The following is a 16,011-nucleotide window of genomic DNA, read 5'->3' on the forward strand; positions in this document are numbered from 1 at the left end:
AATCTAAAGACAAAATTTGAAGAAATTGAATGAACAAATTCACAGAACGTGTTTGAGCCGAAAATCAGGAAAATTGCAAATACGCTAATTTCTTTAATCATTTTGTTAAAATCAAATGGCCTATTAGGAACCTAACAACACGATTTCAAAGCCATTCACATGAATTGGACACTTGATCTTGAAAGGTGTTTCTTTTACAGCCTGGTCTCTGAGTTAAAATGTCAGGAATATCTCATACCATAAGAAGACATTTAATCGTCTGTTAACATCTCATTGTGTAATTTTCGCTTTCAAGAAACAAAACGTTAAAATGGAATTTATGACTTTTGATTGTATGCTAATTATTCACATAAACATGACAAACTTTTTGTTTCATTAGAGTGCCACGCATGAAGTGTACCTTTTAAACTCATGTTGCTGTATAAACAATGATGACGTCATGATCTTTCTTGTGTGTCTGCGCTGTCCAATCGAAAGTGCAAAGTTTACAATTTTACAATTTTTTTTGACGCACAACCTCAGCTTAAACATCATTAATTTAACAAGGAAAAGGCAGACACAAGCCAGTAAATATACGCAAATTTCTGTATGAGCGTCTCACAATGACAAAGCTTGACTGATCAAATGCTATCTACTTTAGCGACAAGATCGTCTGTCGAGTATAAATAACTGCATTGATATGATTTTTTCAGCGATGTTGTTTGGTGGTTCTATAGGGTACCTTACCTTGTCAGATAAGGAAATTACAGTGAAATTACCTGATATAAAATTAGTAGACCCTAAAATTACCTAGGTCCTGACACATATACAGTGATTACAGTCAATATACAAGGCAGCAGTTTCCAGTTTAACATTCTGTCTGCACCAGGTTTCTGCTGGTATTGAATTCTGAGCGTTTATAAAGAGTGGCTGCAGTTTATCATAAGGCAAATCTAAATAAACACACCGCGCATTCATCAATCGCTCTAAAGCTGAATACGGTCATGTTGAAACAACCATTTTCGTACCATAATTTAAGCCCATCTAAGGAAATTAATGCCAAAAAAGGCATGTGTATGAAATCGTTCCATTCATAATGGTACCAGCACTTTATAGATTCTGCAGATGAATACAGTGCAGCTATTTTCATCAATAACATTTTCTGAACGCAAAATAGGATGTGTAGACAATAGAAACACAGTACTCAGTCCAAAACCCTCGGTCGATTCGTCAATGGTAAAACCGAATCGGTATATTGATTGAAAAGAGCTCGTCTCATTGCGGGTACAGTAAAGAAGTCATAAATGCCGCAACACTGTTTTTTTTCGGAACAGCTCAAATCGCACATTTCTCTCGCCGTGGTGCCGCTCGTCTTTTGCATTACGAGTTTAAATGTTGCCCACTTGAAATATTACTATTTCTGCATCTCAAACAACCTTATGTAGATTAGCCTGTTGATCGTGAGCGTATTATTTTAATGACGATAATGGGCTGAGTCTGGTTTTTCAGCCTGCAGCGTGTTTGCTATCTCGGTTATGTAAGCTCTCGTTTGCGATTGCCTTGCTCTGGCAAACGCTAATGTTGATGTACTCGCCCGTGGGACTTACGTCTTACCACTTCGACGTAATAAAACCAAAATAACGTCTTCCAGCCACTATTACGGCGCGCAGGCTTCATTAATCCTTCTGTGCAGTAACAAAATATGGATATCTAGTTGTATCTTCGCAATATGCAGTCATATTCATTCGCATGCCCAAGCGTCGCGATAACTTCAACATGTTTCTTCAGACGAAAAGTGCATTGAATGAGAGATTTCATCAATCAGTTGCCATGGTAACAAACGTGCTTTATTTTACGGGAAAACTGTACAAGCCTTGGGCAGAGCAAGTACAATAGTCATATGTTTAGACACGAGAAATATATATATATATATATATATATATATATATATATATATATATATATATATATATATATATATAAACAAACTATGTCCAATTTCATTAATATTACTCATGCCACGTATCATACGATGTTCGGAGACACAAGAGCGCATGCGCCTCGTGATGACCTACAGTTAATGAAGCCAGAAGACGAATAGAATCATCTGACGTACAGTGTTAGTCTGTGTACCCGGTCGTCAGTCATGCATTGAATTTCTACAGTACAACGTTGAACGCAGTGCCTACCTCTATGATGTCAACATATGTCTTCTTTGTGATGTAAGGTTATGTGTGCCAGGCGGCGCCAAGCCTCACAAGACACGCCGAAAATATTGCTGGAAGACTTTCCACCGTCGCGCGCTCTACGCCTTCGTCTCAAGGACAGACTGCGACAGAGCTGTAAAATTACATTGACATTGTAAGTACAGCAGAGTATTGTGTTACACGTGAGTTTTCTGCATACTTTAAGAAAGTGACGATACCAATTGGTGTGTTGCGTCATGAACACATTTGTGACTTGTAAGAAACCGTAGTATCTGTAAATTTCTGTCGTCTTCATCGTTGACGCCGTAGTCATATGTAAACTCCTTCAGTTAAGCGTATACATAGCCTTCACCGCTCAGAGTACCGTAACGCCCAGTGTGGCTAAAAGGGAAAGTCATGACGTGGCGTGGGATCCTTCTCTGTGGCCAACACTTCTCTCGGTGGTGTTTCCGTGTTTCACGACGGGACAAAAATCAACTACGAATGCAAGTGTGGCTTCTTTTCCACCACAGTTATTTCACCTCATCCGCGTCAAAATTGATCTGTGTTTTTCAGTCAATTTTCAAGATTTGGAGTGACGATAAAGAGAGGATACATGATATTGCCGATCACTGCTGATTACCTTGAAATTTGTCTTTCGATACAGGGCTGGCCTCATTAAACCTGAGAAGCAAGAGTCACTAAGCTTAGTCTAGTCAGCAAACTCTGGTCAAAGAATATTTATCTATGTGCACAACGCGTAGCAAAATCCCTCTCTATGACTCTTCCTAATCACAATACACAAAAAGCAGAAATAAATTATGTTATTTATGATAACTTATAACTTATTCATAAATTATGTATGCGTCACAGAGTAGTCGAGCTGCAGCCGAACTCGATCGGAAACATCGCTTAACATAAATATTTGTATGTGTGTTTCATCCTGCCTCATTTCCTTCTGATTCGAACGTGAACTTTAGCCATTGGGAAGTGACATGTGCATGCATAGTGACAAATATTTTTTTTATTCACACCGCTCCTGGTTACTGAACCATTTTATTTTGCACCAGGTCACCACGGTCATTGATGCGCACACAAAGACGGAACTCGGATTTTATTTGTCGTCACTCGGATTTATTTGTCTTCGGCGACTTTACAGAGGTTCGCTCTATTTAGTATAAGGGCTTTCTAGATGACGTCGTCCAATAATAATTAAAAAATTGTAGATTTCTGGCTTCGGAAATTGTACATCTATATGTCTGACCATGCCTTGTGCACTTGTTGGTGTTATATAGCTCCCGCACACCGCAGCGTACTCATAGATTATTCATGAACCCAGTCGCATATTACACCGTGTCTAAAATTAGATTCTTAATGATGCTGTGTAGTGCACTCAATTGTAGACCTGTACAACCTGTTAAAAATTGTACTCTAATTAGCATGATACTTACAGATGAAATTTTCTTTTGTTTTGGCCAGGTCATAGTTCAAAATAGCTCGTAATAATTTGTAAGAGTAAATTTTCGAAACTTAATATTGTCCCTTGAAATGAAATAGCAAGTTTTAAATTTCTAGGTAGCTGTTCACACCTAATTTCCTTGAAATATACCATATGTTCATTTAATATGTGCAACCTCAATCGTAACCTCAATGGTCAGCACTACTCCCGTTCAAACTTACAAATTGTTTAAACACATGGCTACTGGAAACCTCTTTAACTCTTGCAAGCCTCGTTGTAGTATGTGCTATATATACGCATCGTGAGCTACCATGCTAAATGCTAAATTTAGTTTAGAACACAACTGGCACGGGCTAGATTTCGCCACATAATTTACTATCCATGAAGATCATGATGTTCACGAAGCTTTTTGACCTGCAATTACAGGGAAGCCAGAATAAACAAACAAACAAACAAACAAACAAAACAAAACTCCAACCTATAAACAAAATAGACAAATACGCGACCAACAATCAAAGGTAAACAACAAACAATCAACAAAACAAATAAATAAACATAAGGGAAAATAATACATTGAATAAGAATAGGAATAATTGTCTGAACAATAAATGCAACATAGTCAAGATGCTACCTCAGTGAGAGAGTTGAGTGAGGATAACACTGACGTCGCATCTTGAATGGTGCATGTGTTGTTGTGTAAATTATATTAATTCTTATTCATTTTCTCCTATATTTCATTATTTACTTGTTTATTTGTCTGTTTTTCAATTTGTCATTATTTATTTCTTGTTCGTTTTGTTCGTTTTCAGTTGTTTATTTGTTTGTTTATATTTGGTTTATTTGTTTGCTTTGTTTTTGATTTGTCTTTGTGACAAAATTATGGATATCCTCTGCACTCTTTTTCGTTTCATATCATCAGGGATAGATACGAATGATCACCGTGTTTTCTCCGTATTGCACGGTTGCGCGAATCCCCCTATAAACACAAAGGCGCGCCAGGTCACCGTCCCTCGAAAGTAAGATCTTAAGGATATTGGATACAAACAAAGTATTGATAGTGGCATCCCGACAGTTATTGCTGCCTATGATGTAACATTACACAGTTGGGTTAGCCAACTGTCTGCCCAGCCACTGTAAAAATGACAAAACTAGCTCCCGATCTGCAGATGTGCTAAAACTGAAAAACTGTCAACTAGAGTTAGGTTCCCCATGACAAAACTGTGTTGGAATTTATATGAAATAAGTGTGAATCATGATTTGTGTAAGTTTGTACAAGTAACATTTACTGAGTGGAAATGAGCAAGAAACTGGACCCAATCCATAACCTTACTAGTAATTAACAAATACTGTGAAAAAAAACGCATAACTTACTTAAATTTGCATAATTTATTATGCCCCCCCCTCAATCATAGAACCAAATTATCCCTCAATTTTTCAAGCACAGGATATTCCCACTCGTGAGAAAAACCTGCAAGGAGAAAACTCTAATAATACGATTTTAACTATTAAATGTAGGATAATTGGATAGTGTATTAATGTTGGTTTGATCTGCAAATGTAAGCTCATCTGCTTTTCTTTCCTAGTAGTACACTTGTTGTTATGGGTAATTTGAAATATTGCAACTTTCAGCTATAGGTTACCTGAAACTTTTAATAAATTTGAACAATTAAACTATACTATTATCCCAAATTAGGTCTAATCATGTTTTGTCATCATTAATTCTTGGCAATGGCATTTTGACTCTATCCGTCTATACCCTAGTTCCTTCTGAGAATGATTGACTGTTTCACAGGAGGGATGCCAGGGCGTGAAAGCGTGCAAGAGACTGTATTTTACCGATCACTGAACGTTTCCCTTCCCCCTCCCACCCCCGTTTTTGTTGTTACGTTAACTTCCAAGGGTTGCTGTCGTCTATTATGTTTGTTGTTGCTTGCCAATAAAATTGCAGAACACTGAGTTGTTGTAGCTGTTTCTCAATTATATTGGTGTCATTTAAAATACATGCAAAGGAACAACGTACCGTGAGAATCAAAGGGACTACCGGGGACGTGGGCTACAGACCAGGGTACTAATACAGGGGCGACGGTCGTACTTATTCCGATTGGGAGGTCTGGTACGGTTAGCACTGCATTTATTATCACTCCATTACTTCAAAAATTCAGTTGTGTAGTCAGTGTAATTATTAATGGTGCTCCTTCCTACGTTTTTACAACAACTACAATTTGACTTAAATGAACCTAGTGATCTACAATTTTATTAGCCAACAGCAAGACGTCCAAGAACAACAACAACAACAACAACAACAACAACGGCCATATAACTAAGTTCCCTTCACCCACCTTCACGAGGCAACTGACTAGGAAGATAACTCATTACGCAGATGGCGCATTCTAGTTGTCGACAAAATAGCTTATTGTGCAGACCACAGTTGACAGTTTGTTAGCTTGTTGACCTCATAAAGCTGCTGAACCGCTGTCCTTGAGTCCAAAAGGCATTGATGAAAGAAGCGGCATACATAGAGAAGGCTACCACATGTCATGTGATCCATTTTGGGCTGGTGTGGACCTCGATGAGATGTAGTTGACAGCTGGCGTTTGCAAAGAAAATTAGGTGTTATGGCGAACCTCAGCTTTGTCAAGTCAACAGTAATTCGTGAATGATAGGAAAATAGTTACGATTTCTTCGCATCGACACGATCCTTCATATTACTTTCTCAATCGTCTAAGAGTGAGTCCAGCACTTACAGGGTGCACGCTGAAAGTTTTAATTGTGGTTGTAACCCTGATACAAAGTGGGTTTTTTTTTCAGGTCTCGACGGACAGATTCCCAGCTTGTGTTTATTTTACATGTAGCTCTAGTATAGGGACAGGTACAGAGTGTTTATTTCAGCTCTCGAAGTACATAATAGCGTGAATCTCTGTTTGTAAATGAACCGTCGACGAACTGTAAACCGAAAAGACCTTGATGAATGAAAGTTAATCTATTCATATCACACTGGGTCGGTGTTTAAATCACAACATACACACCCAGACTCTTGTCTTGAATAGAAAAGGCATTCCAATTAGGCAAGGTTACGGGAGTGGTCTGTGCGAGAGGGTCATGACCTGAAGTCTTCTTTTTTTATGTGGTTCATTTTTTTTTATTAACAGTGACATCTGACCGAAGATAAATGCCGGGAATGAAAGTCAAAGAGTGTTTTTGTTTCGTTCTCGGCTTTACCATTTCCGCAGTGTTTTACTTTGCCATTCAACTTTCGACAACAATCAATTTAGAGAAGCGTTACAGGTGGGTGTACTTGTTGTTTTTTTTCAGATATTACCTTTCATTTTGTTTACGACTTGAAGGCCGCGTGACCTCATTCAAGTCATGCACCGCGCTGTTTGTGTCAATTGGACTTTATTTCGCATAGCGAACTCCCTAGAAGTAGTTTGCCATTGATACTATTTTTCAATTACAGCAGACAAGTTATGGGTTGACAGGCTGCAACATCTGAAACACAGCCCAAAAAATAAAATGCCAAAGAGACCAAGACAGCCTTTACTTTATACCGCATACAGATTGTTAGGTAGAACACGCCCAGGGCACATTTCTCCGGACACCGATATTTTTTCGATACTTTTTCTCGTCTACTGCTGAAGTTGACTCAATTTGAAGCTTATGGAATACATGAAAATTTCTTCATCTTGTTAATTTGCGCATGTGCAAAAAAATGTTTCTCTCCATAGAGTCAACATTGCCAGCAAATTTCAAATATCGGTGGATTAATTAGGTGATTTGTTTCCTCAATTAAATTCGTTCGCAATTATGGAAGTTTGAACGAAAGATTAAGGCTTTCAGTTTTTAGGCTTGCACTATATTTCTACGGCAAAAGGGCACAAAGTCCGAACCTTTGAACACACTACAAGAGTTGTCCACAAAGACACACCTTCAACGGTTAGCTTCATTTAAACAGTATTGCGTATTAAACACATATTACCTGTTTTATGAGGGCTACAGCGCCCGTTTATTACTATGTATTACCAGAAATTGATCGTTGTTCCCATAAGCCGTAGGTCGAGGGGTATAGCAATTTGTTTCTGGTAATGCAAGGCTATGAGGGGTAATAAACGGGCGTTATGGCCCGAATGGAGACTTGGTTATGGGTATTTTATGACACGCTACATGCTAATGCTGTTTTTCGTGATTGATTTTAATGTGATTTGATGTATGGACTCTGAAAGAATACATTACGAGAAGTTTATTTGGCGACTCTGTAGCGGGAACATCAGTGCCAATTTCTTCACAAAAAGAAACAAAAATGTCCTTAGCATACCGCTTAACGTCCTTGGTTGCACTTGGACATTTGTTTTCAATAAAGTCTTCAAATTCCTACGCTGTTTGAATGGAAAATCTTGCCAAATATTAGTCAGAGGTTCTTAGCTCATACCCAGTGCTCTTCCTCGTGTTCTAATCACTCGCCATAGCTCAAAAAGCTGCAGACGAACCTGAGAAAATGGTCATGTGACCGGACACTTTTCCAAATCTCTCTGTTGCCTTTACAAATACCCCCTGACGTCACTTTTTCGTAATCAGTAGGGACTGAACGTAGCTATTTTCTCGTAGCATGACGTATTCTGGCCAATCGCGATACGGAATGAGTTATTAGGATGTTATAAAAATGAATACAGAACAAAACATATCTCGCTTATTTACCAGTACTGGGCATGTACTCTAGGGTATCATTAGCGTACGGCTGCGTTAATGAACTCTGAACTTCATTATACAGAACGGTGGGTTATTTTAATTTCGTTTTACGAGCTTATTTTTACCAGTGACGATCATGAAAGATTTTTGACATTGATATTATGAGTCGGTAAAATGCGATTACATGCACGTCCTTTGAAAGGACTGAGTTTGTTGACTTGTTCGGTCATTCAATAGGGCCACCCTGATTCGTTCACGTGAACCAGAGCGTGTCTCATTTCCACCGCGCCACTGAGCGCTCTTACACCGCACACCATAAATACACCAAACTCTTTTGCCCTTGTGAGAAAAGCCATGTTCTGCTGGTGTTACATAATCGCTGTTCTTGACAGTTTCAGTGAAATCTATCGATTTCACGCCCCCGTCACGTGATTGGCGACCTTAAACCTACATCCTGTTGGGTAACTTGTGAAATATTAATATGACCGCTCCACCCATTTCTTGGTTGTCGTTCGAATGATTAGCAAATTGTATCCGTGAAACCATACACTCGACAGATCCATACGGCTCATGGTGATAAAGGCCATTCGGAAGAAGGCCTATACTTGATTCGTGCTTTTAACTTCTTCCTCTAATACCATGACCGTTCTTATAAAAATAACTGATAAATAACGTCGTCGTATAGATGATGGGAGGAGCACAAATAAAGACCCACACATCCCCCCCCCCCGCCCTCTCGCAATCATGCCGCTGGTACGACCGAAACATTCAGTCGGGTACGGTATATACTCTGCTACCTCCGACCACGAAGATCGGTAAATACGGAGCAACCTAAACAACTAAACATTTTAGTCTGTACCCTGGTTGAATTAATCCGTTTGAAATCATGATGAGTACTGATAAACGGAAGTGTAGCAACAACGTTTTTATCATCTGTCGCCATGATGATGTTCATTTCTGTTCGGATTTTCCACCAGCGCACTTGACTGCTTTTCCATGGTCGGTTGCCTTATGCAGATCAGTGCTTCCCGATGACAAAGACATTCACTCAACCGTAGAGTTGTTTAACCTTGGCTCTACATGACTGCCTTTGATGGCATATAATATATCAAAATGCAACAATGTCAATTAAAGTAATTCGCTGTTAACACGATTGGAACTAATTTGAGAGAATTGGATCTTTATATTTTTCAAATTTCTCAAAAGTGTCGGGTGCCCTATAGCTGAATGTTGCAATATTACAAATTACTCATAAAACAAAGCGAAAAGCAGATGAGCTTATATTTGCAGATTAAACCGACATTAGTTCACTATCTAATTATCCCAAATTAGTTCCAATCGTGTTTATTATATTCATTCTTCAATAAACGTTCCATTGATATGTTTAGCCAAAAATTAAAGAAGTTGCAGATTTTGACTTTCAGACAAATTCAACAAGTGGGAGATCATTTTGGCGTCGCAAGATATTTGCTTCTGACATAACAAATGTCAGACCATTATCCTCGCCTTATGTTGAAGTGTAGTGCTTGATATAACCGATGTCAGACATCCCAAAACCTACCATGGCCTCTTGATGCTAAATTTTGAATGACTTGTCTCACAGCTTTGCCGCCTTCTTAGTATCGATATTCCATTTTTAATGAGTTGTCTTGCCGGTGTTCCTCCATGATGGTCTTTATTGTCAGCCTCGGCCCCGAAGTGATGTATGTTAACTCTTCTGAAGAGAAGATTGTATAGACTTGCTTTGTAAAACGTTCAGAGCTTCCAAGGGCTAATTTCAAGCTCTTTCGATAAACACTTATCATTCTTTAGTGTAAAAACATATGTTTTCGGGTACAAAACAGCGTGGTTGGTTAAATTCAAAATATTCGTAAATACTACGTAATTTTGTTGTCGATACAACAATATCTGATGTAACTTTTACTTTTACTAGGTTACGGTTTTGTAAGCAAAATATGAGTAAAAGTCTAATATGTTCATTTTCAAAATGCAGTTGTCTTAAGATTCCCTGCATTATTTATCGTTTGATGGCTACATTTTTACTACCATTAGGCCATTTAAAGAAAATTCTTTGTTTGCCGTCTTTGAATTTTTGAAAAAACTACCAGCCAGCCAGGGAAAAACAAACACAGACAAAAAACACAAATGTATTAACGTAAGCTAAATTTTTACTTGGGTTCTTGTGGAAAACAATATTTTTATTTGTAATAGTGTTAACATTGTTTGTTTTCTTAATTTTCCCTGAAAACCTACCAGCACGCGGACGGCAAATAAATAATTTTATTTAGGCCTACAGCGCCTTTCATCAGAATTGCGTGTTTATTTACAAAATTTGGTAATGTAACTCCATACTTGTAACCTCAGTCATTGACTTCAAACTCAGTTTAATCATTGCCGTTTGATCCTAACCGTGTCCTTTCTTCACCACAGTACTACTCATAGTTGGACGAGACGGGGTCCATTGGCGGAGGCACAGTCATCTCAGCTGCCCCTAGCCGTCGCCACGCCAACACCGATGCCGATAGAAGTGTTGAACAAACTCATGAAGGATGACTGTAAGCTGAAAGCAGTCCTTAATGTTGACGGTCCTCTTGATGTGACCATAGCTGATCTGCCGGTCTTAAAATCTAAGAAAAGCGTCCGAGACACCTATATGAGGCCACCGACATTGGTTGATAGTTACACAAAACCAGTAAGTCAAGCAAACCGGTAGTCTGTTTCAGTGTTGTTTTTGAAACTCCATAATATGTAACCTTCGATGTATTTTCCATTAGTGTTTGCACCATTAAATAGTTTGTAAAGTATATTGTTCTCGTTCTATAGTTCCGAAGCGATGTAGAAATGTCTAGTTTTCAACTTTTTAACTGAGCCTGCATGTTCGCCCTGCCCGATGTTATCGTCGACAACTGAATTTTCTTTTAATGAACTTGTGACACAACGTTTCGCTCCAAAACTAGAGCTTCTTCAGGTGTACTGTGTAACGGAAAATACAAAGATCGTGCTTATAAATAAATGCTGTACATTAAGAAAACATTGCTTTACAACACACCTTTACTGTGCACCTGAAGAAGCTTTGATGTCATAAACTGTCTATCTGTAATGTGAAAAAAACAGATGCTGAGTATATATAGTTGGAAACTGTGCACCTTTCCTTACATAAATATGAGGAATGTTAATCTATTTCGCCAGTGCTCATTGTACTTATAGAGACGATGCTTTGTCGCATTATATAGTTATGTTCTGAGCTTGAAATCAACTAGTTGACTTGATTCGTAATAAATACGTTGTAAGACAAGTAGAAAAGTTGATTCCATTTTGATAAATGTTGAAAATATCCCTGGATCCTGTCAAAACACGATGACTTCCTTTCCGAGAAAGCGATTATCACCCATTAACTATTCATTACAAATCCATAATCCATCGCAGGTTTGTTCAAACAGCCTGCGGAGCACGACAGGACCATCCGAGTGGTTCAACGAGCGATTTAATCCCAGATTGAAACATTTCCTGGACAAAAATGACATCAACAAGTGGGAGAACTTTTACAATCTGTCGTACTGCCCTGCTTTGCCGTTGGGACTCAGAAATGTGCAGCGGCGAGGTAAGGACGCCCTCTCTATTCACTACAAGTGTGGTGTGAAATTTCAAATACAACAACTTTGTCATTTTGAATTGCTAAAAGACTCTCATGAAGCGCCAAAGAAAATGTGTATGTTGTTTTATAGCATATATTATATCTATGGGTAAACCGGCCAGTTTGTTCCTCCAAAGGACTTATCCGTCTTGTGAACAATGGCAATTACTCGACATCGCCGATTTTTTCCAAAGAATCGCAGACCAAGTGCGTTCGATGCGCCGTCGTCGGAACAAGTGGAATACTGAAAGGGTCCAACGCAGGAGCCGAGATTGATTCCTATGACTACGTATTCCGGTAAATTATATAATCAAGGAAACAACCTTCTTTTCAATGTTATTCTGATACCTTGTAAAACACACTGGTCTGGTATAAATTTTCAGCCTAGCAAAGATGGTTAACGATCGCCACAATACTACCTGCGTGATCAACGTCATCAGCGAATGTTGAGAATCAATGAGTTTCCAGAATATTATCACTCGCTGATTCACTGTCCAGCAAGTGACTTTTCTCTGTAATGTTTCTCGGTATTGTTTTCTGTAGCGAAAAGCTAAGTCATGGATGGCAATAAAATGTCAAGTTCATTTCGAGATACACGCGTAGGTATCTCTGTAATCAGTCCTATCGCAAGAGCAAAGACAATGTGCCTCGAAAGTGAAAGACTTGAAATTTTGATCAAACTTTGCTCAATCTAATCTTTAAACATTCTCTTACCAAATCAAGAATGAAACCAGGGGTCACCGTACATTTTTTTTACTTGAAAAACAAATTACCTAACATTTAGCGATATTTGAAATTCAAAATAGTCGCCGCCCTTCTGTTTACTCTTTGGGGAAAATATATTTTTCGATTTTCGAAAAACTAAGAGCGTGAGATTTTTTCTCACTCCCAGTGCTTTAAAATTAGCCAGCGCAAGTGGTAGACCAGAAAAGAGTTGTAAAAATTTGAGCGTCTGAATATCTGTCCCCGAGGCGCATTCTACTCTTTCACTATAGTCTTGTTTGTTATTCGACGCTTTCTGTCGAGAGGAACCGTTTGTTTCAGTTGTGTATTTTAACTTCTTTTCAGAATGAACATCGCTCGACTGCGAGGCTTCGAAAAGGACGTCGGCAACAAGACTAGTTTCTATTTTGGTTTCCCACAGTCACTGTATCTCAGAGATTTGAATGATTTTCAGGTAGGAAAACATGAACGTTTTGCTGCGTTCTAAGGGTACGAGAACGTGAAATGCCATTCTCGCAAGCCAGAGCTACATATTCCGTTAAACCATACTGCACGGTTGATTGATTACGCACCAAACTGATCAATATTCATATTTATGTCTACAAACTTAATGCCCATAAAGAGCATATATTTGGAGACCGAACCACTTTGTTTGTAGCCTCTGCATTCAATACATCGATACAAACCGTTCTCGTGCAGAGAGCAAGAAATGTAATTTAAACCGCTTTACCTATTGCCCCGTTGAAAAGCATGTGAGAGAATCCGAATTCTTTAATAAACATACCATTATCTCGAGTGCATTCAGTATACATGAGTGACATACACCTGTGACATGGTCTGAAATTTTGATTCAAATTGTCTTTCTTACATGCATGTTTCTGATCATCTCAAACTCTTCCTAAATTACGCTTTTGTATCTACGAGAGGGCGATTTTAATCTTTTCGGATGATGTTGTTGAAGGCAATGCATATAAAGATATTTTTGATTTAAGAACATGAGTGAAGTTTCTTCGGCAAATAATTAGTTGTGATAGGTAACAACCAGTATGGCGATGATCATTTTTTTCATCGACATCATCCATGTCGTCGCTGTCATCATTGTCGTCGTCGTCGTCATCACCAATCTTCATTATCATCATCACCACCACCACCACCACAAACACCAATCATAATCGTTGTTGCTTTCATCTTCTAAAATCCCCGTTACCCTCTTTCCGACAGGATGTCTACTTCATATTTCCAATATTTACACATTTTATGGTCTCCTGGCTTGAATTGTTTTTAAACGGGACAATAGCTACGGTGCCAAAACTGTGAGTAAATAAATCCCTCTATCGTTTTAATGAAGCGTTTCAGATTGAAGTTGTCCTGGCGAATGTAAATCAGATATTATATACTATTTATATGTTCGACCATCGTGGATGTCATTGTTAGTTAATACAGTGTAGTTCTCTCTCTCTCTCTCTCTCTCTCTCTCTCTCTCTCTCTCTCTCTCTCTCTCTCTCTCTCTCTCTCTCTCTCTCTCTCACACACACACACACACACACACACACACACACACACAAGATTAATCTCAGCGGACGTTGCTCGGAGTCTTATTAAAACTCTGGAAGTATTCTTCTCTGAACGGACGATACCTCAACCCTTCATGAATAGGCAGAATTGTCATTTATTGTACATAGGAAGAACACTGACAATATTTGTGTGTTGTTAAATCCTCCAGGTCTTTAAGAAATTTCAATAATGGCTTACTGATGAATCCAAAAATGATCAGAATCCTCCATCCCGATTTTCTGAGGCACTTCCAGATAAACTTTTTGAATGGGAAAGGATTTTATCCTTCAACAGGTGAGGTCAATCACGCGCTCCTCATCCATCCCATTGACACTTCCTGTGTGTTGAGCCTATATAAATGTCGCCATCAAGTGTTAGCCTTGCAAGGCTATTTCAAGTACATGAATATTTATTTCTAAGTGACTGGCACTTTTACTTTTGTGAATGAAGTAGTTGAATGTCTGTCAAATCAACCCTCACCCGTACGGTGCTTTAAATTTCAACGCTGTGCATCAGGTCGGTGTGATTTGGTGCGGTCTGAGCATTTCTGTGCAAAGTTACCTCATGATCACAACACTGAAACATGGTACATGGTATGGTGTTTGTTTGTTTTGCAGGTGCAATCACTGCCGCATTTGCGCTGTACAACTGCGACGAAATCAAAATGTTCGGGTTCGGCGTGGCCGGCGGTTCGACTCTTCACTACTACGACAAGGGGGACACTGCCAGAATCACGACAGGGAGAACCAACCACAACTTTCTCAATGAGTGGAATCTTTGGGATTTACTTGAGAAGAACAACATTGTCAGCTTTTTCCGGCCCAAAGGCACAGAACAAGCAAACAAAACAGACACTTGACCTTTTCCCTGATACGTTACCGAAGGGTTGAGGTATCACCGAGTTCACTACTGTCTGTTGCGCCACATCCGCTTATCTAAATATCAAACCAAAAACTTAGAAATCGCAAGATAATAAAGTTTTGCGGTGCAAATATTCCTTCGCCCGAGGACCACGTTACCATAAAATAAATTTAAGCATTTAAATTGTTCATGTTGAAGTACAAACTCAGAGACCAATGCAGGGCTACTTTTCCGAGTCTTTACCCGCATTCACGTCTCTTTTCCCTCATAAACTTTAACAACACTTCCAAGGAATCTTTTGAAAACAGAAATACCACATTCAAGGTTAAAGACAGAGTGAATTTTAAAGTACTAAACAGCTTCAGATTCTTTCCGTTTGTCTGACAAACATGGATTTTGATTTCCTTTAGTACAGTGGAGCACGGAAGCTCCCTGAATTTGTACATTTGTGTTTTTGTTACATTGAACGGTTTATTTTTTATATATAAATAAGTTAAATAAATTCAATTCCCGTCAGTATGACTTTTGCCGAGTTGTGATGATTGAAGTCTCGCACTCTCTGTTAGATTTGCATCTTTTGGCTCCGGATGTTAGTGTCACATCTAGCGATGGTAATACTGACATGAAGTAATTGTTGCTGTGAAAGAAGCAACAGATGTTTTAATATTTGTCAAACTGTATGTTAATTAAGGTAGAACGCGCCCCTGGGACAGATCAAATCATATCAATATTTGTTTCTGGTCTACCACTTGTGGGTGCTCACTTTAAAGATTAAGAAAAAATAAGAAAATTTTTTTACCGTCTCAGTTTTTCGAAAATTGAAAATTGAATTTTCCCCCACAGACTTAACACAGGGATGGCGTCCATTTTGAATTTCAACTGTCGGGAGATTTATTAGGTAATTTGTCTCTCTAGTACCAAATTTTGCGAGG

At 38.7% G+C, this 16,011-nt stretch overlaps 1 protein-coding gene across 2 annotated transcripts; it reads left to right on the plus strand.

The window, feature by feature from the left end:
* Positions 1-2,033: 2,033 nt before the first annotated feature.
* Positions 2,034-15,598, plus strand: LOC139143992 (CMP-N-acetylneuraminate-beta-galactosamide-alpha-2,3-sialyltransferase 1-like). Of its 2 annotated transcripts, none has more exons than XM_070714619.1 (9): positions 2,034-2,340; positions 6,774-6,909; positions 10,738-10,999; positions 11,734-11,908; positions 12,079-12,238; positions 13,010-13,118; positions 13,886-13,977; positions 14,388-14,512; positions 14,836-15,598. In XM_070714619.1, the coding sequence occupies exons 2-9, from the start codon at positions 6,794-6,796 to the stop codon at positions 15,075-15,077; spliced, it is 1,281 nt and encodes a 426-aa protein (XP_070570720.1). In that variant the 5' UTR covers positions 2,034-2,340; positions 6,774-6,793; the 3' UTR covers positions 15,078-15,598. The 2 variants fall into 2 exon arrangements, with proteins under 2 accessions (XP_070570720.1, XP_070570722.1); XM_070714621.1 differs by lacking the exon at positions 2,034-2,340 and adding an exon at positions 6,162-6,351.
* The last annotated feature ends 413 nt before the right edge of the window (positions 15,599-16,011 follow it).

Source organism: Ptychodera flava, chromosome 11 (assembly GCF_041260155.1).
Source record: "Ptychodera flava strain L36383 chromosome 11, AS_Pfla_20210202, whole genome shotgun sequence".
In the NCBI taxonomy this organism is placed as follows: domain Eukaryota; kingdom Metazoa; phylum Hemichordata; class Enteropneusta; family Ptychoderidae; genus Ptychodera; species Ptychodera flava.